This window comes from Xiphophorus couchianus, chromosome 7, assembly GCF_001444195.1.
Source record: "Xiphophorus couchianus chromosome 7, X_couchianus-1.0, whole genome shotgun sequence".
Classification (NCBI taxonomy): Eukaryota; Metazoa; Chordata; class Actinopteri; order Cyprinodontiformes; family Poeciliidae; genus Xiphophorus; species Xiphophorus couchianus.
In genome coordinates this window covers 34,570,299-34,595,723 of record NC_040234.1, presented here as the reverse complement: position 1 = coordinate 34,595,723, position 25,425 = coordinate 34,570,299, and the positions used below count along the sequence as shown (strand labels likewise).

Sequence of the window (25,425 nt, the reverse complement as noted above, 5' to 3'; positions counted from 1 at the left end):
AAATCTGTACTGGATTTAAAGACAGGAGGAGAATTACATGTCAATGTGAAAACTGCTGCAGTAAAAAGCTCAATTTGTGTTGGAAAAACAAAGTCAACGCTCCAGATTCTGTTTTTATGGGCTGTTGTGCAATCAGGGTTTGGACCTTGCCGTTGTAAACCCGGAAGCTGTTCTGTTGCCTGGCTGTAAGGATGAGAAACATTCTTGGGCAAAATGATGCAGCTGTTATGACAAATCCATTCCCCAAGTTTGGAACAACAATCCGTTGTATTCAGAGTTACGTAAAAACCTCCGGACAGAGGAAAACCTCAGCAGCAAACAGAAACAGGAAGTTTTGGAAACAGTTTGTAACGTTGAAGAGAAATGAGGAGTTCTCTTTGTAAAGGGGGAAAACATCTGGATCGCATCCAGCCCGGATTCAACAGAGAAAGAAACGAGATGAGAACATTTGTACTGCTCTTTATAAAGCAGTGTTGACCTCTACAGATGTGCAGAATACATAAAAATATGTAAGAAGGTCCCTATTATAGCCACAATGATTGAATAGTGAAGGCAAAATAGTAACAAAAGGAGTTATTATCTGCAGAAAAAGTAGAAACATGAAATATTTAAAAATAGTAAACTAAAATATTTAATATTTTAATAAACTGTTCATGTAGTGTTTTGGGCGGCAAATTAAAGAAATAACATGCATCATAAAATTATTAAGAAACATTATTAAAATATTTAATTTACCATAAAATAATCAGATGTATCATTAAATTGTTAAATAATTAAACAAGTTTAAGTTTGATGGTTTCAATTATTCTATGACAACAGCGCATGAAATAAATACACAATGAAATAATTCAATATATTTTATCTAAATGAAAGTTTTCTTTAAAAAGACATTTTGTAATTTAAAGTCGTCATTTAAAAAGCAACATTTAATTATTTCAAGAGATATTTATTTATTTAATTGCATATTTTATAATTTCATTATATAGTTATTTATAATGTAATTACACATTTAATAAATTAATATTATATATATATATTACTAAGCTTTAGGATGCAAAGTTTAGGTTGGAAACTAAGAACAGATAGACAAATAACTAGGCTGATAACTAGTTAGCTAGATTGTTAGCTTATCTAGGTAGCTATGTAGCTAGCTAGCTAGATTTATTTATTTTTTATTAAAACACAAACTGGCTGCTTCTTCGTTTAACTTTATTTAGGATGCAAATTTTAAGATGAAAAATAACAGTAGATAGACGAATAGCTAGTTAGCTAGTTGTTAGCTTATCTATATAGCTAGCTAGCTAGATTTTTATTCAAACACAAGTTAGGTGCGTCACCATTTAGCTTTGTTTTAAAAAGTTTAGGGTGGAAACAAAGAGTAGATAGACGAATAGCTAAGTTGCTTGCAAGTTAGCATGACTGACAGACACAGGATCAGAACCGTAGACATGAATACGATCAGAACAGCCTCATTCACTAATCTGTAACCATGAATTGTTAATAAAATGGTTGACCTGATCTTTCAGAACGACTCTGTGATGAGACATTTAAATGTACATAAGTTTGCTTTAAATATCTTATTTTTGGTAATTTTACCAACAATGAGGAGCTAACAACAAGCCATCACTTTGAAAGCTCTACTCAACCAGATCGTCTTTTTTAAAGCTTTGAATTCCAGTCTGACTCAAGGCAGCATGTGTTTTATTTCCGCCAGGAAAAATAACTTTAAATAAATCTGCAGCCTGTAATTGTAGGGTCGGTTTTTTGGTCCAGAATAACTCTGACCGTGGGGACAGTTTGTGTAATTCGTCCCGCCCAGACCGCGCATACGTACAGTCTCTCCAAAGACTAAGTTTTTGTGTTGTGGTTCAGCGAGCGGGGATATGGGAAACTTGTTTTCCTGACATCACCGCTCAGACATGAGAGGGCAAAACCCAATGGAGTTAACACATGTGCATTACCCCGACTGTAATAAATTTAAACTGGATTAAATCCAATCAGTGCTGATGCTTAACTTCATTCTTCATATTACATTCTCGTGCCGAGGAGGAAACAAATCACGCTCTCCTCCAGTCTCCTCTGTGATTTATGGCCTCATTTTCCCGTCATCCAGCCGAGCGGCGCTGAATCAATGGTGACGCTTGCACTTTTACGCAGCCGGTAATTCCTCCTAGTCAAACCTGATTCAAACACTTCTGGTCGGCTGCCAGCTCCTTTTGAATCTTTTGGCACAATCATGCTGACATAACTAGAGGAACAACAGGTTCAGGAGTTTAACAGGATGAATGAGGCGGTTACAGTTTCTGCATTGTGGGATTTATTTAATGCTGACTGTGCAAAGAGGGCAAGATAGAGAAGTACTCTCGGTGAAAGGCAAAGGAACAAAACGTGATGGAGGTTTAAAGGGCCGGGTCATGAGTTGGCTTTTTACAGTGCAGCAACATGGAGATGACTCAGCATTAATTCTCTCTGCAACTCAGAAACGACTAAATATAATTGATAAACTGCAGCTTGAAGTGACCCAAGTTAAAGTTTTTGGTTGTTTCAGTGATTGGTTGATTGGCAGTTTCAGAGCCCAATATCTTTATTTTCAAAATAATTCACTAAAGAAAGATATTTTCTTGAAGGCCTTGCAATAATGCAATATTATGGGTGCAATATTTTATGGCCTTGCTCACTGCTGCCACCACCTGTTTTGGAGGGGAACTGTTCTGCTGGTGAGTTTTTCTCTACAGTAAATAATCTGTAAATCCATATTGATCAATTAGTTTAGAGTAAACATTTCAACTCTTAATGTTTCTGATTATTAGTTTGGGTTGTGTTGTCTTTAGTTGTGTATTTTCTGCTATGTTAAACGTGAAATGTACTAATTTGTAGGCCTGTCACAATAACAAATTTTGCTGGACAATAAATTGCCCCCAAAATTATTGTGATAAATGATAAAAATGTCATTTTGAAACCATTTTCAACTGATTTAATGGTGGAACATTAATGCAAGCACATCCTCACAAAGATATAAAAAAAACAACTAAAATGATGAAGAACATTTAACAGTGGAGCTGGAAAACATTTTAAATATTCCAAATAAATTACTGAAACTACAGTAATTAAAATAGATTATGATGTCTCCTAGCTAAAAAAAATAATCCTTCAACCTAGACAGGGAAAACAGGCAAAAGTGGGAGGTGGTGCAAACTTCGTTCTGGGTTCTCAAAATGGCCGCTCTTCAATGACTCTAAATGGGAGCGTCTCTATAGCGACCGTTGTCCAAATGGAAATGATAGTACTCAAGAAATCATGTTAGATTTGATATAAATGAATGATTTATATCATTCATTTTCTAACTCATTTTTATTTTGTCCTTTTGTAAGGGAGTGGCAGCTGGAAATGGGCGGACATGATTTTTTCTGAGCAGGCAGGAGCCATCTCAGCGAATCTCCTGCCCCGTGAAAAGCTTCTTTCTTCCTCTTTCAAAGACTTGCCTTTTGGCCCTTAAGCTGCTTTCCCCTCAGGCATCAGATTCCTTCCTTTCATTCTGGGGAATGTTGCTCCAGGCAAGACTGGTCTTGGATTTCTCCCCCATTCCAGGGGAAAGACCGGATTGTGTAGCAGCTAAATAAGAGACATCGCTTATGAAATACGATATCATAAAACTCTGATTAAAAAGTTAGTTTGGTATTCAAATTCATAAAAATATAAATTTTCTAAAATTGATTTAGAGAGAATAGCTGAAAGCATGAATACAACTGGACAGGATGTAATGTGCATGCTAGGCCTTTTGGGGGCGATAAAACATTGTGATCGGAGGTTAAAACGCATTTTTACATTTTACTGACACCTAAAGGTTTTTGTGTCTGAATGGATTCTATATTCAGGTATGCTGAAATTAATTCTTAAGAGACATTCTGCGATAAATAAGATCTTGCGGAAGAGGATTAGAACCACTGAAAAAAAGACTTTAATCTCAGATTTCAGACTCTACTAGTCTACTATTAACAGATATATTCCTAAAAAACAAAATATCTTTTAAAAGATCCTTATGTCTTTACTTAAATTTTATCATTGTGGGGGCGTGCCGTGGTGGCGTAGCGGTTAGCGTGACCCGTATTTGGAGGCCTTGAGTCCTCGACGCGGCCGTCGCGGGTTCGACTCCCGGACCCGACAACATTTGCCTCATGTCTTCCCCCCTCTCCTTCCCCATTTCCTGTCAGCCTACTGTCATATAAGGGACACTAGAGCCCACAAAAATACCCCCTGGAGGGGTAAAAAAACAACAACAAAACTTTATCATTGTGGATATGAATCTGAGGTTGAACAAAAGTTTGAGTAAATCCAATATGAAAATCAAGAAACGAGTAACATAATCCATAAATGTTTTTTAAACATTAAAACAAAAATCTTGTGAGATGGTAAATATTGTTTTTCACCCAGCAGCTAGCGTAGCTGCTATGCTAACACTAGCTCTGCAGCCAAATTACACCTCCATGTTGGCTCCTAACACCTTTAATGTTACAGAACTACTGTTCCCATAATGCCTCCAACATGCAGAATGTTTTACCTGTACATGTTCCATGGTGGGGAGAGGAACCTGCTCTGAACGAGAGAACATGGCGTCCTCATCATACAGCGTTCATGTAAAATATGCAAAGAATTTCAACCCGACAATGACAACGACGCCACACGGGATATTCTCTTGGTTTAGATAATGATTATGTGTGACAATAATATGCTTTTGTAATCATTTTCTCATTCTGATGTTTTTGTAAACCAAACCTTCTCAGTATTTTTTATTCCCATTTAATTTTGATGTTTCTCTTGTTATTTCTGCTGCAGTGGCGTCCAAACATTTTGATACATGAATCAAAATCTTTAACTTTAATGTACTTGTGGACCAAAATTATGAAAATACTTTTATTTTTTCCCGTTAAATAATAAACATGATGTAATAATTTAATTAAACAAATACGGTTTTGTTTGAAATTAATTTAGATTATTCAAAACTGAAAAAGGGTTTGCAGGTTTACTTTGTTATTAAAAGTAAGGCGCCCAGTTTGCAAATCCCCAAAAAGACACAAGAACAACAACAAAAACGCGGTTTTAAAAGATAAAAACTGTCTTAAAATAAAAATCAAAGATGATTGTAAGAATATTTAAAGTTGTTACTAATAATTTTGCCCAAACAATATTAACGAGATGCAGAAAATGATTGCATTTTGCTTGTGAGGCCGCCATATTGGATTTTGTTTCCAGAAAACTGCCGTGGAACATTGATTTAATTTGGTCATTTCAATGTTTCTTTTATTGTTTCTATAGAACTACATCCAGCATTTCTTGACTAAAAATGAGTTTTTTGGGGGTAGAAATCTCAATAAATTCAGCCAAAATTCACAGCATTTCCCGTTTGAACCAAACTGGATTTAATATTTGATGGGAATTAGTTTCCAGTTTCCAGAACAAATCCCGCCTCCCCAGCAGAAAAAAGCCACCTGTTTAGCGAAGAAGACTCAAACAGTCTTCATCTCCGGAGGGTCCCGCCGTCCTGACACCCAGCCCCCGTTATCCTAACATCCACCATCTGCTCGGGGGGGTCAGCGCTGTCTGTTTCTATGGCAACGGTGTACCCCTCCTCCCCTCTGTAAGACGTGGGCGTCTTTTGTGTGGCTCCAACCGTAAACCAAGCGATTGGTTTTTAATGACAGTAGCAAGTTTCTTTGAGTATTTTCAGTTTTCTTAGGCCCTGGTTTTTGAAGATCAGAGGTTGTTTTTGCAGAGATTGCACCAAAAAAAACTGCTGATCTGTGGTGGAAACCATCAGTAGGATGTAGATAAGAACCCCTCCCCCCAAACACAAGAAGGTGACCTCGCAATTTAGTCCCAGCTACCCCCTTTTATGCAATGCCTAGTCACCCTTCCTCCGGAGGTGAGGGTGACTGGGAGGAAACGGCAGCAGTAAACTTGCAAGCAAACATTAAGCACAAAGACGACGACTCGCTCTCAGGTTTTATTCTATATCTCATCTAAATAAGGCGCTAAAACAAATCAAGTTTCTCTTGAAGTGTTTTAATTATGTTGACTTTCACTCCTCAGACTTGTGTTGTAACATTTGGAATGGCATGTTTATCCGCTAATAAAGCTTTCTCCTTTTGACTTTGCAGGCATGCGAGACTTTTAAAAACACCCGACAACGGTTAATCAGTCTAATCTGCCTGTTTTCTATATAACGCAGGGTCACATTAAAGTGAGTCCCTTTGATCTGACGCAGAACCTTATTAGGCAGACCGACTCCACAGCAGCGCACAGATGGAAAGCATTAGCCCTGCTGGCAAGAAACTCAGCCTCTCTGTTGCATTGTCAATGGATATCTTGCAGTAGGAAGGAGGTTTTTTATTGCTAAATTTAGCTAATTTGTTCTCAAAGTGAACAAATTGCCCGTGACGCCACATGTGCAGGTAGATTTGCTGCGCAAACATTACCGTTTCGTGCGCTTACAGTTGAAACCAGATGTTTACGGAAATGGAAAAAAACAAACTGCCTTTTTTGTGGTTTGACAAAAGGATTAGCCGAATTGTTTCTACTCAACCAAATCACCGGGGTAGTGAGAGATTTTTTTTAAAGAATTGGTTTTAACTTTATTCAAAAAGTAGAATTGACTTTTAAAGTGTTTGACTTGGATCCAACACTTTGGGTTTCCTTCGACAAGCTTCTCACAATAAAAATTGTGTAACTGATTGTGTTTCCATTCACCATAAAATTGCGCAAATTGAAATTAAAATTAAATTTGCTTAAAGGAAACGCACCAATTTTGAAAAAGGAATTTACTTTTCTATAAAAAGGTTTTCAGCTAGCTGGATGAAGTGATTTTTCAGCCGCATCAAGATTTGCATATTTCACAAAACTGCAATAGAAATACTCTTTTCTCATCACGCAAGTCACATGATCACCAACAGGATGTTACTACTGGCGAAAATGACAAAGAAGGCAACAGGAAATGGTAAGAGGATGTTTTTTTAATTACTTATTGTGTAAACAAATTTATTCACGTTTGATTTTAGTTGCATTTCTTATTTAATGCAAACATGGCAATTACAAAACTGCGTTGTTTTTTCAACATTTAGTGAAATATTGATATATATCTTGGGCACATTTGTAATAGAAACGCAGCTACTGAGTCAGGTGTTTCAGTTGCTAGACACTTTTTCACCTCTAACTTCAATTTTTCTCTTGGACTGAGCCCAGGGTTTTGAAATAACTCCAAATAGCTGACTGTGTCCTCAGGATCATCGTCTTTTTGCAAGACCCATTTGTGCACGAGCATGAACTTCTTGGCTCATCTCTGGAAATATTGCACCAATATTTCCACATATTTCACAACTGTAATGGCGGTGTCAACTTTCTCCTATTTTTCTGCAAATATAATGTCTAAATGAGTCATTTTGACCAAACGGTTTAAGCTTAGCGTCATCAGACTACAGGACACGCCTCCACGTTGCTCTCGTTTCTGCTTCTGGTACTTTGGCTGATTTCTGTACATTTTTCCATGAAGTCACGGTTTGTTTAAGGTGTGGCTTCGATTGCATTCATGGGTGTGCCTCTACTGAACTCAAATGTTCTGAATTTATGTAGCGTTTTCCAAGAAGAAACTCAAGACATTTAGTATATCATTGATTTGTGTGTACAAGCCTTGTGAGCAAAACCCTGCAGAACATAAAATCTACAAACATATAAACACCAGATTTATAGATCTTTCTTTCTAATGACATTTTAATCTGTCAAGAATTATATCTCTGGGTTTTTTTTTAATTCCTCAATTCAGACTCTTAGTTTGGGATTTAAAGTCACTTATTAAACCTTGTAAGTTTTCCTGCTCTGGATCCATTACATATTTCAGTAAATTTATTCTCATTGTAAGACTTTGAACATAAATGCAGCATTAAGTCTTGTGTTAAAGGTATTTTAGGATTTCTCTCGTGTTTTGAGCGTTTTTGCAAATTTACACACCAATATTGTGTTTTCTTGCTATTTTATGTTCTAAAGAAGCAGATAAAATTGGAAAATTATTGATTAAACTGTTGTTTCTCATTGACTGAGATTTTGATCCCTCTTCTGGACTCTTAGCAAACACCTACTTGTTGATATTATAGACATTAAATCTGTGAATCTAGGAAATCAAATCTTGCAAAACTATGTTTAAATACTTTGATTAAAATACAAGAAATTAAATGCATATTTTACAGCCTTTGTCTTTCTATAATTAGTTTGAAGATGTTGATTTGTTTCCGTCTATTGTGTTCAATCTGTGCACACATTGTGTAACCACTACTGAGACTTCTGCCTAGGAAAAAGAGAAAAAGAAAGCTCATCCTGGTTCAAAGCATGGACACAGCTGGTATTTTACATTCTTGTTTTGGAGATTTGACCTCGCTCTAATGCAACTTAATGAAAAGATTTGCACACTTCTGCATTTTTCTGGGCTTGTTGGCATAAAAACTGCTTCAAGAATGTGATACAACCTTAAAATAGAGCCTGTTGCAAAACCTTCTGCTACCACAAATACACTGAAATCCCTGTAGATTTGCACTTGTTTACATGCAACCTGCAATAGTGACGTTATTCAGAAGATTCCCAACTCCATAGTTATATTTGAAACAAAGGATAGTTGAGGAAAAACAATGTCCAAGGTCTTTTTATAGTTTCATGGGCCTTTTTCTGCCTATAGTTTTTTAAAAAGCTGACCACAGCTGAACAAAAGAGGAAACGTCAAGGCCTTTCTTGCTGCAACTACTTTTTAAAAGAACTACAATCTGGACAGTCGCAGATTTACAGGCCGATCCTCAAACTTCTATTCATCTGTAAAAAAAGTGAAAAGTTGTTTCTTAACAATGACCAGTCGCTTTGATGTCTTTCAGTCTGGTTCCCATGGTTACCACAGTACTGAGACCGCCCTCATCAAAGCGTCCAATCGTATCCATATAAACATAGCACATGGAAGAACCACAATACCGGTTCTGTTGGACCTGAACGCATCATTCCACGCCATGTTACATTACTAGAGAGTTGGGTCGGACTCTCCGGTACCATACTCCACTGGGTTTACCTACAGAACAGGAACGTCTTTGTGTCAACAGGTAACTTTCAATCAGAGTGGACAGACGTCACAGATGGGGTACAGCAAGGCCCAAACCTGGGGCCCCTCCTGTTTAATATCTACATGCTTCCACTGACTCAGATTATAACAAGTGATTGGATTGGTTACTGTAACTCTACATTACAATATCGTTAGTTGACTCTGAACCCGTCCAAGCACTGATCAGATGTTTGGATGGTGCCAAAACTTTCTCCAGCTAAACAGAACAAAACAGAAGTTATTATCTTTGGACCTAAAGAGGAGCGATCTAGAGTCTGAACAGCTTCAGTTACTACAGCTGGAAACTAGAAGTCAGAGCTGAACATCCAGAGCAACATAAAGACAGTTACAAAGCCAGTCTTCTATCACCTGAAGGACTTTTTATTTTTTTAGAATTAAAGGACTAATGTCCCAGTAAGATCCAGATAAACTCATTTGTGTTTAACTTTAGTTGAATCAATGAAACTGAGAACCGAACCAAACATGGAGAAGTAGCATTCAGTTTTGAAGTTCCTCTAATGTGGAACAAACTTCCAGAAAACTAAAAAACAGCAGAAAAACTCAGTTTTTTAAAAATTTAGATTAACAGTTATATTTCATTAACAATAACTGGAACATTGATTGATTACAACTTTGCATTGTTTATCTTTATTTTGCTACTGCAATGTAATGTTTCCGTTTTGTTTGTTGTAATGTAAAAGAAGTTTGAACTGCCGTGTTGCTGAAATGTGAAATACAAATATACTTGACCTGAGTTGATAGTTGCTCCAGAAACAGGTCTGGGCTGAATCCTTCATCACGAGAGAAACATCACAATAGGATGATTCACTGTGGGTTGGGAAGCAAACAACAGGACAACTCTCCACCAGCGGCTTTTCACCTCTTACGCTCAACAGGATTTTGCAATTTCAGATCTGCGTTGCAGAGATTTCTTTATCTGTCTGTGGAAAGACACGGAAAACACCAAAGTATTGGGTAAGAATAGGAGAAAACAACTGGTGTCACACTGTTGAAGTTGACTCATGACATCCAGTTCTAAGAAAAACTGAAGTCTTCACTTTAACACCAACAGCAGAGTTTCTATTATTACAATTTCACAGGTAAAACTGGGTGTTGGAAGCCGTTTGTGTTTGGTTAAAAAAAATCCACAATTAGTCGCAACAATAGGCATCAATTTAGGAATTTAATTTTAGAAGAAACAATGCAGGAAACATACTAAAATATTGCCACACAGACGTCGCCATGTTGTTTACGCTGCAATGCATTCTGGGTTAATGACATGCTAGGTATGGTAGTGCTAGCTCCGTCCAGCCAACGAGTAACGTTGTTACGCCTTTTCAATTTGAACCGAAGCGTTGAAATCGATGGGAATGTAGAAATCACAACGAGTAGAGAGGATGAGGAGGACCAAACGGAGGAAGAGGAAGGTTTTGGTGGGATCGATTTACATGCATTACAGTTTTGGGCCGCTGTGATCGGAGATCTGTTTGTGGTACCAGTTTCATAGTTTCATCGCAAAAGCCTTTTGCTTCAGTACACAGTAGCTGCAGACTCAACATTTCTATCGGTCATTTGAAGGTTTGTAGAGCCGACACTGCAAAAACACAAAATATTACAGAGTATTTTTGGCCGAGTTTCTAGTACAAATATCTTGCTATACTTGGTATAAAAAACTAATAAATGACATTTCACCAAGATATAGGAGCTTGTTTTAACTCAATAATTCCTTAAAATTGGTTTAAAAAAACTGTTTCATTGGCAGATAACTTCACTTTTAACATGGGAAAAATATCTTGTTAAAAGTGAAATAATCTGCTAATAGAACTGGAACTTTTTCATCAATAATAAGGAATTATTGACTTAAAACAAGCTCCTACAACTTTCTAAGAATTCACTTGAAAGTTAGTTTTGTCTTATTTCATGTGCACTAAGATATTTACAGAACTAGACCAATAATGCTTTTTTGCAGTGGACGAGTTTCCTGCAGGTCTCTCTCTGCCTGGTCACACTGCCAAAGGTCACTGCTGGTCTTATGCATGGAAAATAATCAGCAGAAGTGGTTCTGGAATCAGATTAGTTTGCCGTCTTTTGGACGTTTTCTAAGAAGTCAGTTCAAAAGCAAACAGAAACTGCTTCACGTCCATCAGAGACTTAAGCAAATCCAAAGAGTAGTTCTGAAAAACCTAAATGATCACAAAGGAAGTACAGGATAAATTACAGGAAGTTCCAAAGATAAATACTCCAAACGATGACGTGAAGTTAAACTCGGCCTAAAGGAAGAGTCTGCAGCAGAACAACAAGCCCTCCGTTCTTGTGTAACGCGCTGATTCAGGAAGTAAGCAGGGCAGAGAATGAACTTCTGCACCAAAGTACATCTGGTTTGTAGATGAATTAATGGTCCTCATTGTATTTGGATTGATATCATGAAAATCAGCATGTCAGCTCTGGGAAGGGCTTTTATATGAAAAGTCTCCTGCTTTTACTGCAAAGACACCAAATCTTACCAAATATTTTTAGTGTCATTTCTAGAGCAAATACACTTGAAATAAGACAAAACTAACTTACAAGTTAGTTTTTCAGGTATAGAAGCTTGTTTTAGGTAAATAATTCCTTAATATAGGAGAAAAAGTACCGATGAATTTACTTATAACATGACAATTTCCCCATGTTATATGTGAAATAATATGCTGATGTAAAAAGTACTTTTTCACTTATGTTAAGGAATTATTTACTTGAAACAAGCTTTTATATCTTGCTGGTAAGTTACTTTTAAATTACTTTTGTCATAATTCAGGATTACTAAGATATTTGCACTAGAAACTAGACCAAAATTCTTGGTAAGATTGTGTGTTTTTGCAGCTTTTCTTTGTCTAACATGTCGGATTAGGTATCGGTTTGGTGGGTGTGACGCCACATGGTTTATCAAATCAAGCAACGATTCGAGAGCCACTAACAATGGGAGCAATGTCGCCTCGATATGCATGATCAAACTCTGCTTACAGAACTAATCGATGAAAAATCAAGCAAAGCGGTTGTTTTCAGCTCCCAGTCTGCAGGGCAGCTCGTCATATTTCTCTGTCACTTAGACAGTGGATACCCCAGATCACACCCCATGAATGAGAGCATGCTTGTGCTTCACAATGGAGCTGTAGCTGCACCCTGAGGAGGGGGAAGGGCAATGCATTCCTCCACTGACCTCCTGTTTGCAGCAGATATTTAACAATAACTGCTCCCCTTTGTGTGCTTTCACCAATAACGGCCACTGATGAGGAAGGTGAGGCTTCCCAGACAGTGTGTGAAGGAGAAGCTGATGTGTTTTGTTCCACAGAGGTGAAGTGATGAAGACTTGTCATCTGAAGAGATCCGGGAGGGAAAATGTGATTGTTTGTCCCGAGAGATTCCCTGGAGACAAGGAAGCCGACTGAACGGTTGCAACGTTTTTAATCTGTGTGCGGCTCATTTTGAGTCACCTTCAGGGAAAACGCTGCATCAGCTGGCCGCAAAATTAGTTTCCTGTTTGGTTTAATGCAAGAGTAAATATCTTTAGGAAGACAGGACTTGGAAGAGTATTCCTATCCCTCCAGGTTGTTTATTTTCTGCCACACATTTAGATTTTATGTGAAAGACCATCTCAAAGGAGACCATTATGATATAAATTCAACAAAGTGTGTAGGTGTTTGGCAATTTTAGAGACATCTTTGCAGATTCAGTTGCAGTTCTGTACATCTAAAAACATTTTTTTACCATTTTTCTTTGCAAATTAGCTCAAGTGCAGTCAGATTGGATGGAGAGTGTTTCTCAGAATTGTTTTTTTCACATCTAGAGTCTGAATATTGACTGGGCCAGTCTAAGCACTGATCTAAGCCAAGTGTCTTCAACTCCAGTCCTTAACGCTTGGTGTCCCACCGTGTTTAGATTTGTCCACTTCCTGCTGCTGGAGTTCAACAGAACCCAGACCGAGGTTTGTAGGCAGAACAGAGTTTGCTCTTTTGGAAAGCATCAGAGTTTGATTGAATGTTCACACCTCCAAAAACAAATCCGACTTGGTTTAGGCTTCACACCCAGCTGCTCTTCCTGGGGTCCATCATTAAAGCACACATACAGCAGAAGTCATTCCAACACATCACAAATGACAGATTTAACATACATAGCAAAATAAAAAACATAATTACAGATAAATTCTTAAAAAGTACAATAATTAACCATTTGCATGGTGTTTATACTAGCAGCTCAGCGCTAAGCAGACAGCCTCTCTAGGCAAACAACTAGTTTGACTAAAGCAGACAGAACAGACTTGGTGTGAATCTAAAAGTTGCACAACGCCGTTTCCAAAGGTTTGGAAGATTCATAAAGTTTAAAAGTGTCCAAAAATTGTACTCAAGTAAAAGTAAAACAGTATTTGGTAAAAAGTCTACTGAAGTACTGAGTAACTGATCATGTTATTAATCATTTAATATTAAAAATGACATCAAACGGACCAAATTATGAAGTGGAAATTTGTGTACTCTACGGACCACAATGATAATAATTTACATAACAAAAATATAACAAAATCAGGCAAAAGAAAATTTTTCCAAATCAGTTTCTTTCAATAAAAAAACGTATGAAACTTGAACAGAAACTGCTGTGTGTGTGTGTGTGTGTGTGTGTAACTGTATCTGTGGTTAATTTTTGGTTAAAACATGTTTGTTTTTCATTCAGTGGGTAGAAAATCCAGAAATTTGACTCAAATAAGAGAAGAGATGCTTCATAATAAATACAGTGTGGAAAATAGACTCCTAAAAGTAATAATAATAAAAAAGTTATTCAACGTAATTGAGTCAATGTAAATAGTAACTATGCAAATGTGATCCCCAAAGCAGTGAAGATATTTCATAAAATCTTAGAAAGATAAACCACAAAGAAAATGGTGCGCAGAACTGAACCCTGTGGAACTCCATGGCTAATAGTGACCGAACCAGCCGGACTTTATGGCTCCGTGACGCGCAGAGTCTCATGAATCCCCCTTCTCAGGAAGCCCATTTGTTCCTTTTGCTGTGACACAAGTTTGGGGATTTAGCAACGACTTCCGAATATTGTTGTGAGCAGGAAGAGGCGCAGACTTCACGAGTCACATCCCAGAACAAAGATTTAAAGACCCGACTGCAGCTTCTGTCGGTTCATTTTCATTACTACCTGCAGAATTAATCGGGATAATAAACCAGTTTGTGCGCCAAGCATGACGCAATCTGATCTGAAATCAAATCGCTGCGATGAGTTTTGTAAGGAGCGCGGATAAAGGGCGGTCCAGAAAAGCTGCAGATTCCTCGCTGCGCAGACGAGGGGGTGGGGAGCTGAAACTGGGAGGAGAAAACCGGGATTTGGGAATATTCTTTGTCCTCGCCCAGTTAGCGCAGCACCACTGGAGAAGCAGCTGTCTCCTCGAAGCAAAAGAAGGAAAAAGAAACAACTTGAAGGGCTTCAAATTTGGCGCAAAAGGGGCTTAAGATCCAGACATCCAACTGAAGACAACTTTCAGGAACCAGAAGAGATTCTGAAGGTAAAAGAAAAATCCCAGACAAAGCGAGGCGGCATCCTCACCGGTCCGCTCCTCATCTGTTAACAAACGCTTCTGTGACTTTAGGTTTCATCTCGCTGCTTTGGGATCTGTTTATAAAACTGGCTTTTAAACTATATATGCTGGGAAAGTGGATCAAATCGGGTTAATGGGGCGTTTAAAACCCAGTTTGAGTTGAAGCGCACAAACTGATGGGATGGAGCGCTAATTAGAAACTGGAAATCAGCCGCAATACTTGAAATTACCTGAGCATTGGCAATAAAATGGGTTTAATTAAATTAACGTGTTGCGTATTGTATTATATATAACGCCAGTTTGGGTTTATTATCATTACAGGGAAATCTACCAGGGTCGTCTTGTGTTTTTCGTTCTTGTGAAAATCTATCCAGCCCCAGATTTGCTGTAATTTTGCACTAATTGGGGCTTAAAATGATTCAGTTGGTCAGTCTGGACAGATTGATGACCCGGTTCCCATTCGGGTCCTGCGAGGTTCCGCCGTGACGTCGTTTGCCACGAGGAGGATTTTTTCCCCTCCTCTCCGCAAACGGGATTAGTTTCCAGTTCACGTTGCGCTGCTTCATGTTGAGATTCCTGGCTTTATTAAACCCAAACATGCGTCTAATCCTGTTAGTTTTCTGGTTCCGTCGCATATCTGGGTTTTTCCAGGGTTGAGCACATTCCTCCAAAACTTTTTTCTTTTTTTTTTAAGTTTAATTTTTTTCCCCTCAAGCCCTTTCCCTGCCCCCGTTAGGCTAAAGGGGTGGGATGCACGAGGATCAACTTTAACCCTTCTCCCAGATGTTGGGGCCACAAAAGCGTCTCTGTTCTGCAGAACCGAGATCCTCCGCTGCTTGAAAATGGCCAGAAATCCCTTAAATACCCGCATCAGCTCAGCGCAGATGGTTCTCTGATTCAGACACTGATTTAAAGGTAGAGATAAAATGTTCCTGATGGCACCAAAACGGCTAAATCCTGCTGAAACGCACACAACTGTGATTTCAGATGAAACCGGTAGAATCAAGTCAGAGTCAAATAAATGAACTAAAACTCCAACTTTGGCCTCCAGGTTAAATAATAATAATAATAAACTCTTTTGAGGAAAAAAAAGGATTACAAAGTGAGTAAAATAAGAACAGAGTGTAAAAATGTGAGCAGACTGAGGGTCACTGAGTTCTGGTTCACATCGGGCTCTGGATCAGGCAGCAGCTCTGAGCCGATCTGGCAGTGACTTACGGATATTAAAAAGTTATGAGATTTATGATGGCGGAGCTTTTTATTTTGTTAAACTGCGTTCTGTAGTGAACAGGTAGCCAATGTGAAAAGATCCATAAAAATGCAACTTCGAGAAGACCTGGTGAAAAGTTTTGGAGCTGGAGATGATTTTATTGAGTGGGATGAAAACGGATCAGAATTTTTAAAAAGATTTTATATATATGAACATTTTCAACTGGAGCTTAGTGTCCCAATGTCTAAGCTTAACTGGAAATAAAAAAAGAGACATCGTTTAAAAGTTAAACCGACATAAAGAGGATTAGGTCCATTAAAACAAATTAATGATGAATCAATTTCTGACAAATTTTGACTTCATTTTGTCAACCTTCATGTAAATCCAAATATTGAACCAATCCAATCAATGTTGCCGTTTTATGAAAACAGTTTGTTATATTTGTAAAACTGGACTTTATGTCTCCAGTTTCTTTGGTAAATTTGAGTTTTAAGACTAGATTTGCCTGAACAATTTAAACAAATCTGAGATGAAAGAGATTAAAACCTTTTTTAATGGCACTAGTCCTCCTTCATAGACATGTGATGTCATTGCAAAGCCCCTCCTCCTTCAAAATCATTTATCAAGAGATTAATACAAGTTTTTAATTATCGCAGCTCATTTTGTCATTAAGTCTTAAAACTATTTCCAAGTTTAGGTTTATTAACCCAGTTTGCAACATTTACCCCAAACTGCTCAGTGCATTTAATTCTCAAAAGGGTAAAAGTGAAAATTATTCACTGCATGTTGTGCATTTTTAGTAGCAATAAAAACATAAAACTGTAAATATGAGTTACTTGTCAGCTTAATCAATATATTCCTGTTCAAAAACGTACAATCGCAAACCCTTTTTTGTGCAAAATTTGCACCAATTTTGGTTAGATTTTAAATAATCAGAAAACAATTGTGTATAACATTTTGCGTTCACAGTAAACTCAAAGGCATGAAGACTTTGTCATATTTTTGGACTCTATCTCCTCACTTTTATTGTCACAAGCTGTGACAATAAAAGTCACAGGCTTTGTATGCCCGTTTCAACTTCTATCGAGTTAAAAAAAAAGCCTTTTTTCTTTTAGCACTGCTGCCACCTAGTGGCTGGAGGCTTGTTTACCATTCAAGCATGAATAAAGACACTAATATTGCACCTCAATACTTCTGAAGTACTTCATGGAGTCACAACTATCTGTTCAAGTTAAATCAGATTTTTGCTGATTCACAGTTGGAAACATTATATTCAAGAGAAACATTGAATAATATAAATGCAAATAATTCAAAAATCTTTCTGTAAGGATACAATTGTTGCTATCAAAAATATATATTATCTCCACTTCAATAAGTTTTTGTAGAACTTGGGCTGTAATGTTCTGTACATTTTATAAGACTGGTGAAAACACTTGAAACGTGGGCCTTTAATAAAAATTACGAAACAACTAAAAGGTCCTGCTGGATCTGGTTTACTCTTGCATCCAGTCGTAAAGCAGAGCCAGATGTTTCCATACTTGCCTTTCTCTCTCTGATCTTACAACAGAAGCTGTAGTGTACGTTTGTTTTATGCTTTTTTTAAAATGGTAAACAGATGAAGGAACCTGCAGGCAAGAACAAAGATTAGAGGGGAAATAAAACGTCTCTAGGTAGCTTTTCTGTTGCGCAAACTTAATGCTGGTGTGGCTACTGTTCCCACCAAATACTCCAGTAATTTTGATAACTTCTAAGGAAAAATGTTTGGCAGAATAAAAACTACTCTGCCCACTGAGTCGCCATGTAATTAGGAGACAGAACTGCACCAGTCATTAGAAATGCCACAAATCATGACTATATATAACATAATTCAGCTGGATGACCTTTGGACAACCTTTTCTGTTGAGCTGTAATGACTTTAAGACCAAAACTGATGTTAAAATATTCACTTAAGAAATGGCTAAAAATAAACTGCAACTCATTTTTAAATGTTGTAATAGTTTTTAAAAAGTAGACAAAAGTTTTGAAAAACATGTTCAATCTTGTTTTGATCATTTTATGTTAATTTTCACTTTCCATTTAATTATTTGTCCTTTCTAGGGGTTGGTGTTAGTTAGCCATGACTAGAAACATTTTCTGAGATGACGGTTTATGTTTGTATCTGTGTTAAACAAAAAAAGTATAATCTGCATCTGGTTTTAGCATCAGAACTGGAAAATAATTAAATAAAACCATGTGTGCAATTAGTTGATAAAATACATACTTTTTTTAGCTATAAGTTGTGAAACGGATACAGAAATACCAGAAAAAGCAACTCTGAGTGAAAACACAAACTGATCAAAGACAGATTTCCGTTTCTTGTCATTTACAGCCTTGTCTGCGTTTGTACCTAAACACGAGTTGTTTTCATGCACTTAATTTAAAAAAAAAGAAAAATCTTCTACTTGTCTCACTTTGCAGCAAAAGCAAGATGTCTGACATTTCGGATGTTGCAGATGTAGTGAGTAGGGTTATCAAAATGAACAGTGGACCAAAACCTCAACCACAAAATTATTTATTTACCCAAACAAAACACATTAATCTGCAGTAGATTTGTTTGTTACAGTGGCTAGTCACACAATTAGCCCAGCTAGCTTAACCAGGCTTAGTTTAGCTTAACCTAACTAAAACTAGCCTTATCTTAAAGTAGCTTAACTAGCTAGGCTAGTACACAACTCTACTTTTACCATCGTTACACTAACTTTATTCAACTTATCTACTTAAGATCTCAATTATTGAACCATTGCAGACTACAGATTGCAAACAACTGTTTAATTACCATCGAGAGATAGAAATCCTCCCGTTAGCTATAATATCAAACGTTTACATGTAAATATTCATAATGTCCCATTTCTAAAAACCAAACAACAAAAGAAATTATGAATGGTGGTTATGAAACAACAAAAGGAGAATTTCTGTTATCTACTGACATGGACTGTGGACAAAATGCTAATGTATGTACCATACGATACGAGGAAACTGATTGACAGATAATTAGAGTTCAAGGATAGCAGGTGTCACCGCCGCACCCCTGGGTGTAACGGTCTGTAAACGGCCGTAAACAAGGACGGCAATCTAACAGTGACTCAAGGCTACAGTAACGTTTTCTAAAGAAACACCCAGAAACAGTTGGAATCAGCAGGTTGTCATGCATTGTTCAGTAAGTTTGTCTGTTCACACAGCAGATCAACAGGTCTGGAGGGATTTTCTTTCCTTTGTATTCATTGGGAAAGATTTCATATCCTGTTCAAACATAAAAGAAATGCTCATTATTCATCGTAACAGGTTCTTGAACTGGTCTACATCAAGTCAAACTGGACTGTTTCTTTTCTGTTCAAGACTTTGTGTTTGCTCAGTCGGGCTACCATATTTGGACTTCCTGTGGAGACGGATGTCCCACATTCACATAGTTTTGTTGGTGATATTAATGTAAGATATGGTTTTAAAATGACTCATTAATTTATGTGTAGATTTGGTCAATTTGTGGAACTGCTGCATCTGCATTTTGGCAAACAATTGCATAAAAAATGTGAAATATAATTTAACGGGTTTACTCGTCCGTATGTATTTAGGTTTTAAGTCAAATTTAGTAAACGGTATGTTAGACAACATAAAAATAGGTTTGATTTGCTAAATTTAATAAAAATATTTATCACTTTTAAATACTTTAAATGCCAGAAGAGGTGGAAAAAAAACCTCATCGTGACTAATTAAAATATTTCTAAGTGTTCAGAAATAAACTAATTTAAAAAATTTGGGAATAAGCTGAACTGAGTGTGAATGCAGAACAATCAGATTTCCAGACACGTGAAGGAATTTAATTTCCAAGTATTTCATCTGCACTAAATGCCTTAAGGCTTTTTCAGCTACAGTATCTGTTCTCAAAGGGATAGTCCCTTCTTTTAAGAGGTTATCTGAGGTTGTATAACTCTGCAAATTGCTGAAAAAAACAAGCTAGTCAGGTGTACGAAGTAATTTAGTCCAAATCAAACTAATTGGTCACATCAGTGGGATAGAACGGCGTGTTTTGCGGTTTAGAAGTCGTTTCTGCTAAGTTTAGTGCTGTTTCTCCATCTTAATGTCTTTGCAGCCAATCAGATGGCTGGCAAAATCAGATCTTGTAGATTAAGACGAGACAAATGTAATAAACCGTGTTACTCAAACGCTTTTAGAAAGAGCTTTGTGTTTTTTTGTTTGGTTTCCTAAGTGAGATCAAGAGTCTACAGACATTGAGGTTTGTTAGATTCTGTGAAACCACAACAGCATATTAGTCATTGTGAGACCCTATTAAACTTCAATCAGCAGCATCTGGATGGGACGGTGTGTGTGTGTGTGTGTGTGTCTTGGAGAACTGACTGTTTAGTGGGACACTGGAAAATAGCATAACAAACAACCCAGTCAGAGTTTGTGGACCTAAATGGGAACATGACTGAGATCTTTATTATCCTCAACAATAAAACTTCTGGAACATTCTGGAAAACTACAGTTTTGACCTTTTACGACTTCAGCTGACGACTTGTGTGCTGCAGGGTTGTTATGGTTGGACGGTTCTGGATTTTAGGCCTTTGCCTGAGCATGTTAGCCTCATTGCTGCAGGCGAGCAGGGAGATGCATCTGGTTATGATTTTGCGCCACACTGTGGCCGATTGTTTTAATGCAGGCAACATCTGGCTTGAAATTAAGGTGAGCATATCTGAGTTTCACAAGTTGACTATTTCCAACTTTGAGTTTCTTTAAACTCAAGAATTTTCAAAAGTGGAAAATTTTTACTTTAGAAACTGAGAAATTTCCTCCTTTTTTCAAACTTTTGACATTAATTTAAATTTTCTTTCCTAGAAAATGTTTGACTTTTCAAACTCAGAAATTTCACTTTTTTTCTAGAAAAGTTCTCTGTCATTTTTTGATGGACATGTACATTTTTCCCTCCACAGTGGTTATAGTATACCATCATAGGTTGGTGATATGAACTTAAACTTTTATCACAATAGTTTAGAGTACCATTGTGATACAATTAAAGTAATAAGGACTATTTATTGCTATGTTTTAAGGTAACTGACTGGCAGAGCAACACAAATACCGCTCTAAAAATGGTAATGCTCTTCTTTTGGAGAAAAGCCACATAAGGAAATGTGATTTGTGTTCTTAAACTGCTCACAGTAACTGCATCTAATCCTATTTTTCAAATGCATTGATGCTCTTAATGAAAAAAAGAGAAAGTAAAATTAACAAGTCCAACAATACATACAGTTTTGTTTTTTTAAACATTAATTGAAATTCATTGTGACAATAAATCAAAATTCTAAGAAATTTATCATAAGCGATACAATAAATATTTCAGCGTTTTTCCTTGTAATTGTGTGTTTTTCAGGGCACGTTCTTATGGAAATTTTCCTTTTTTCCTCTTCACAGGATTTATAACTTCCTTCATCTGGCAGCAAAATGAGCTGGAGCTTCCTCACTCGTCTGCTGGATGAGATTTCCAATCACTCGACCTTCGTGGGCAAAATCTGGCTCACCTTCCTCATCGTCTTCCGGATCGTGCTGACGGCGGTTGGCGGCGAGTCGATCTACTACGATGAACAGAGTAAATTTGTGTGCAACACACAGCAACCCGGTTGTGAGAACGTTTGCTACGACGCCTTTGCTCCTCTTTCGCACATTCGCTTCTGGGTGTTTCAGGTGATCATGATCACCACGCCCACCATCTTGTACCTCGGGTTTGCCATGCACAAGATCGCCCGCATGGACGACGACGAATACAGGCCACAGGGCAGAAAGAAGATGCCGATAGTGAGTCGGGGCGCCAACCGGGATTACGAAGAGGCGGAGGATAACGGGGAGGAGGACCCCATGATCCTTGAGGAGATCGAGCCGGATAAGGAGAAGGAAGTTGCAGAGAAGCCAAAAAAGAAGCACGACGGCCGACGTCGCATCAAGAGAGACGGACTGATGAAGGTCTATGTCTTCCAGCTGCTGTCCCGCGCTGTCTTTGAGGCGGCATTTTTGTTCGGGCAGTACGTCCTCTATGGGCTGGAGGTGGCACCATCCTACGTCTGCACGCGCTCTCCTTGCCCGCACACGGTGGATTGCTTCATTTCTCGTCCCACTGAGAAAACCATCTTCCTGCTCATCATGTATGGCGTCAGCGCGTTGTGCCTCTTCTTCACCATGCTGGAGATCTTTCATCTTGGCCTCAGCGGGATTCGGGACTGCTTTTGCCGGCCGCGGCCTCGCTCTCGAGCCCCTCGCCCCCCGCCGCCGGCCAGCCAGAGGTCCTCGATCTGCCGCCAGCCCTCTGCACCTCCAGGATACCACACCGCCCTGAAGAAGGACCCGAATGGGAAGATGAGCTTCAGGGATAACTTCGGAGACTCGGGTCGCGAATCTTTTGCTGATGAAGCATCATCTCGGGAGCTGGAGAGGCTGCGCCGACACCTGAAACTGGCTCAGCAGCACCTGGATTTGGCATACCAAAACGAGGAGAACAGCCCGCCCCGCAGCAGCAGCCCAGAGTCCAACGGCATTGCAGTGGAGCAGAACAGACTAAACTTTGCCCAGGAGAAGCAAAGCAGCACCTGTGACAAAGGTAAGCCATTCCTCTTCTCTCATTTCATAAATCGTGGCTTTTATCCAAGGAAACTGACCAATAGATGTCTTCACAGGTCTGCGTGCGTAAACTCGAACGATGAGAACAAAAAGGGAAGTGATGGACTTGCTTGAGGTGGATAAAGTCCCCAAGCCCTCCAGTATTACATCCCACTGTGCAGAACTCCACGTGGCAGACCCAAAGTGCTTATTAACTGCCGTCATGCAACAGAAGTGGTAAAGGTTGACATGTACATCTCCCTCAGGGCAGCTAACTGTTAGATACTATATGGATATTTTATTAAGAAACTTGGAGCTTCTTGTCACTTCTATCTTTTTTATTATTATTATTGTTTTGGTCGGTGTGTAAATCTCAAGTTTGCCTTTAGACTTGAACTGGAATTTTGTTACGGAAAGGCCAAGCCAGTCGTTTTGTAATGTTTGTACTTAGTGAGAGTGAGTTGGTTGATTGTAGAAGCGAGCAAAAGGTTGAACAGGGCGCCTCAAATCAAACACCGGTACTGGGAGTTGTGATCTTATGAAGACTGTACAAGATGTTGATCATCACACAACAAGGGCTTCTCTCGAGTGTCTTTTTTATAAACGTCAGTGTTGATCCAGAACTGGTCAACACTTCCAATCCTGGAACCTGTGGCCTGTACTGCGCAGCTGTAGTTCTGTTTCTTCACAGATTTCAGGACTTCAGATTTCCAAGATCAAAGTGAAACTTCTGAGCAAATGATCAAACTCCTTAAGGCTTTGGTGTTATTCTTTACAGTGTAGAATATTTTGATTTCTGTGCTGTCCAGAATTGGTCTTCAGTATCAATTCTGTCTTCCTTGCATCCTTTCCTTTCCTGTGATGTTGCTACTTTCCCTCGTCTTTGCAGGCTTTCAATCAGTCCCTTCTTGTTTTGGTTGAATTTACGGTAAATGGTTTTACAGTGGATAGAGCTAACTACAGAGGCTGCATGAAAAGGGAAGAAAACTAGGAAGCAATAACGGAAGGACAAAATGTAGTAAAACCACAAAGGACAAGAATGATGCAAGGAACGATTGAAAGAAGCAAGGACTGATGGGCAGACGGCAATCATCAAGGAAAGTAGTAACATAACAGGCGAGAGGAAGCAAGGAAGATTGTATGGGAGACAATCTAGGAAATACTGAAGACCAATTCAAGCTGGGACAAGAATCCAACGAATCTAATCTACTTAAATTCTTTGGACATAGATTATTTGGATTCCTGAGCTATCTAGAATTAGTCTTCAGTATTTCAATGGCCTTACCTGTATTGTGTAAATTTTCCATAATGTCTTCCTCGTATCATTCCCTTTCTTTCCTGGGCTGTTACTGCTTTATCTCGTCGTTGCAATCTTACCATGGGCTCCGTCTTTCTGTCCTTGTGTCCTTCGATTGTTGAATCTTTGCTCAATCTTGTGCTCTGGAAAGCGTCACGGTTCCGGCGGCATTGGGTAAGCTCTCGCTAGTCTTTGAAAATCCGGGGGAGAAGGTGTAAATCTCACGCCACGCCGTACCTGTATCCACAGCAGGTCTCCAAGGTGAACAGTCTTTAGCATGTTGAATCCAGGGGGTTAAGGGAAGTCAGCAAGTCAAATCTGTAACTTCGGTATAAAGACAGTTATTTAGTTCTACCCTTTGTAAAACCATTTGCTGTAAATTCAGTGACCTTGAGTTCAACAATCCTCTTAGTTGTTTACGTTCAATAAAGTTTTTCTGTGCATCCATGTCTGTATCTTGTAACTCAGTTGGTTTTTCTGTGTGCTCTCTTAGCGTGGAGCTATTTCTGTTTTGCTGCTCTGTATATTCTCAGTCAGGATGAAGGAATCTTGAAGCGATGAACCTTGTTCGCAGTACAGGCCTCTTTTATAGGTAACTGGATACCTTTGTCCAAAGGAACAAACAAACCTGGGTAATGCTTGAAATAAAAGAACCATGTAACTCTTGATATTGCCATGTATTGTTTTGAAATGTTTGATACTGTTCTTTATTTTTGTATTCTGAGTATTGTTGTTAAACGTTCACTACTGTCTCTGCTTTCCGTGGCTGGATTCTGAGAGTGAACCTGTTCGGTACAGTTTGAAAGATAAAGTGCAGCAGTTTTTTGTTTTTCTTTTGTTTTCTTTTTGGATCAGCCTGTTGCTTCTTTTCTTCGGTACATGTTTTTTGTGACCATGAAATGTTTACTTCTGCCACACCTGCCTGTTCAGTTGTCTGTTAGTTTAATAATAGAAGAAGCTGTGTGCCACTTCACCATCTGCTAAGTGCTAATTTTCTGGAGCTTGTTGTTCCAGACCTGAGAGGATGGTTGCAAAAAAAAAACTGCTACAATGTGAATTTCTTCTTTGATTGCACCAACTTTTGTATTCAGATTCATAACCACAGTGCCATTAGTACACCTTAAATGTCGTCATCTCAGATATTTTCTGACCAACTTTTTTTGTACTTTTATACGTTTTTGTATTGACTAGTACTTTGTGGTTTCTAAAATAAACATTTTTACAATCAGTTTTCTAAGTTGTCTCAATGGAAGGGGGGGGGGTTGGTAAGGCTTATCTTACAAAATTTGGCAGCAAAAAAATTACAAAGTTAACTTTGCAAAACTTTTAAGCAGTTTCAATATTTACATCTTTGGGTTGAGTCAGTTTGAAGAAATTTAAGTAAGCCGAGTAACAATCAAGGGCCTTTTACTTCTGGGAGATATTTAATGAGGACTGAATGATGGTTTTGAAGCAAGAGAATGACATCCAGAGAGAGTCCTTTGGCTAAAAGTTGGCATCTAGAGAGTCCAAAAGCCAGAGAGAGTCCAGAGGCTAATCGTCGGCCTCCAGAGAGAGTCCAGAGGCTAATCGTCGGCCTCCAGAGAGAGTCCAGAGGCTGA

The 25,425-nt window shown here is 38.3% G+C and overlaps 1 protein-coding gene across 1 annotated transcript; it reads left to right on the top strand.

The window, feature by feature from the left end:
* The first annotated feature begins 14,339 nt into the window (after positions 1–14,339).
* Positions 14,340–25,053, top strand: LOC114148260 (gap junction gamma-1 protein-like). The gene is made up of 3 exons (XM_028023409.1): positions 14,340–14,663; positions 21,352–22,528; positions 22,605–25,053. Exons 2-3 carry the CDS (start codon positions 21,382–21,384, stop codon positions 22,616–22,618), a joined length of 1,161 nt encoding a protein of 386 aa, XP_027879210.1. The 5' UTR covers positions 14,340–14,663; positions 21,352–21,381; the 3' UTR covers positions 22,619–25,053.
* The last annotated feature ends 372 nt before the right edge of the window (positions 25,054–25,425 follow it).

Bases quoted from the DNA above. Each gene is read 5' to 3' on its own strand.
- LOC114148260 (XM_028023409.1), top strand. From the start codon at position 21,382: ATGAGCTGGAGCTTCCTCACTCGTCTGCTGGATGAGATTTCCAATCAC.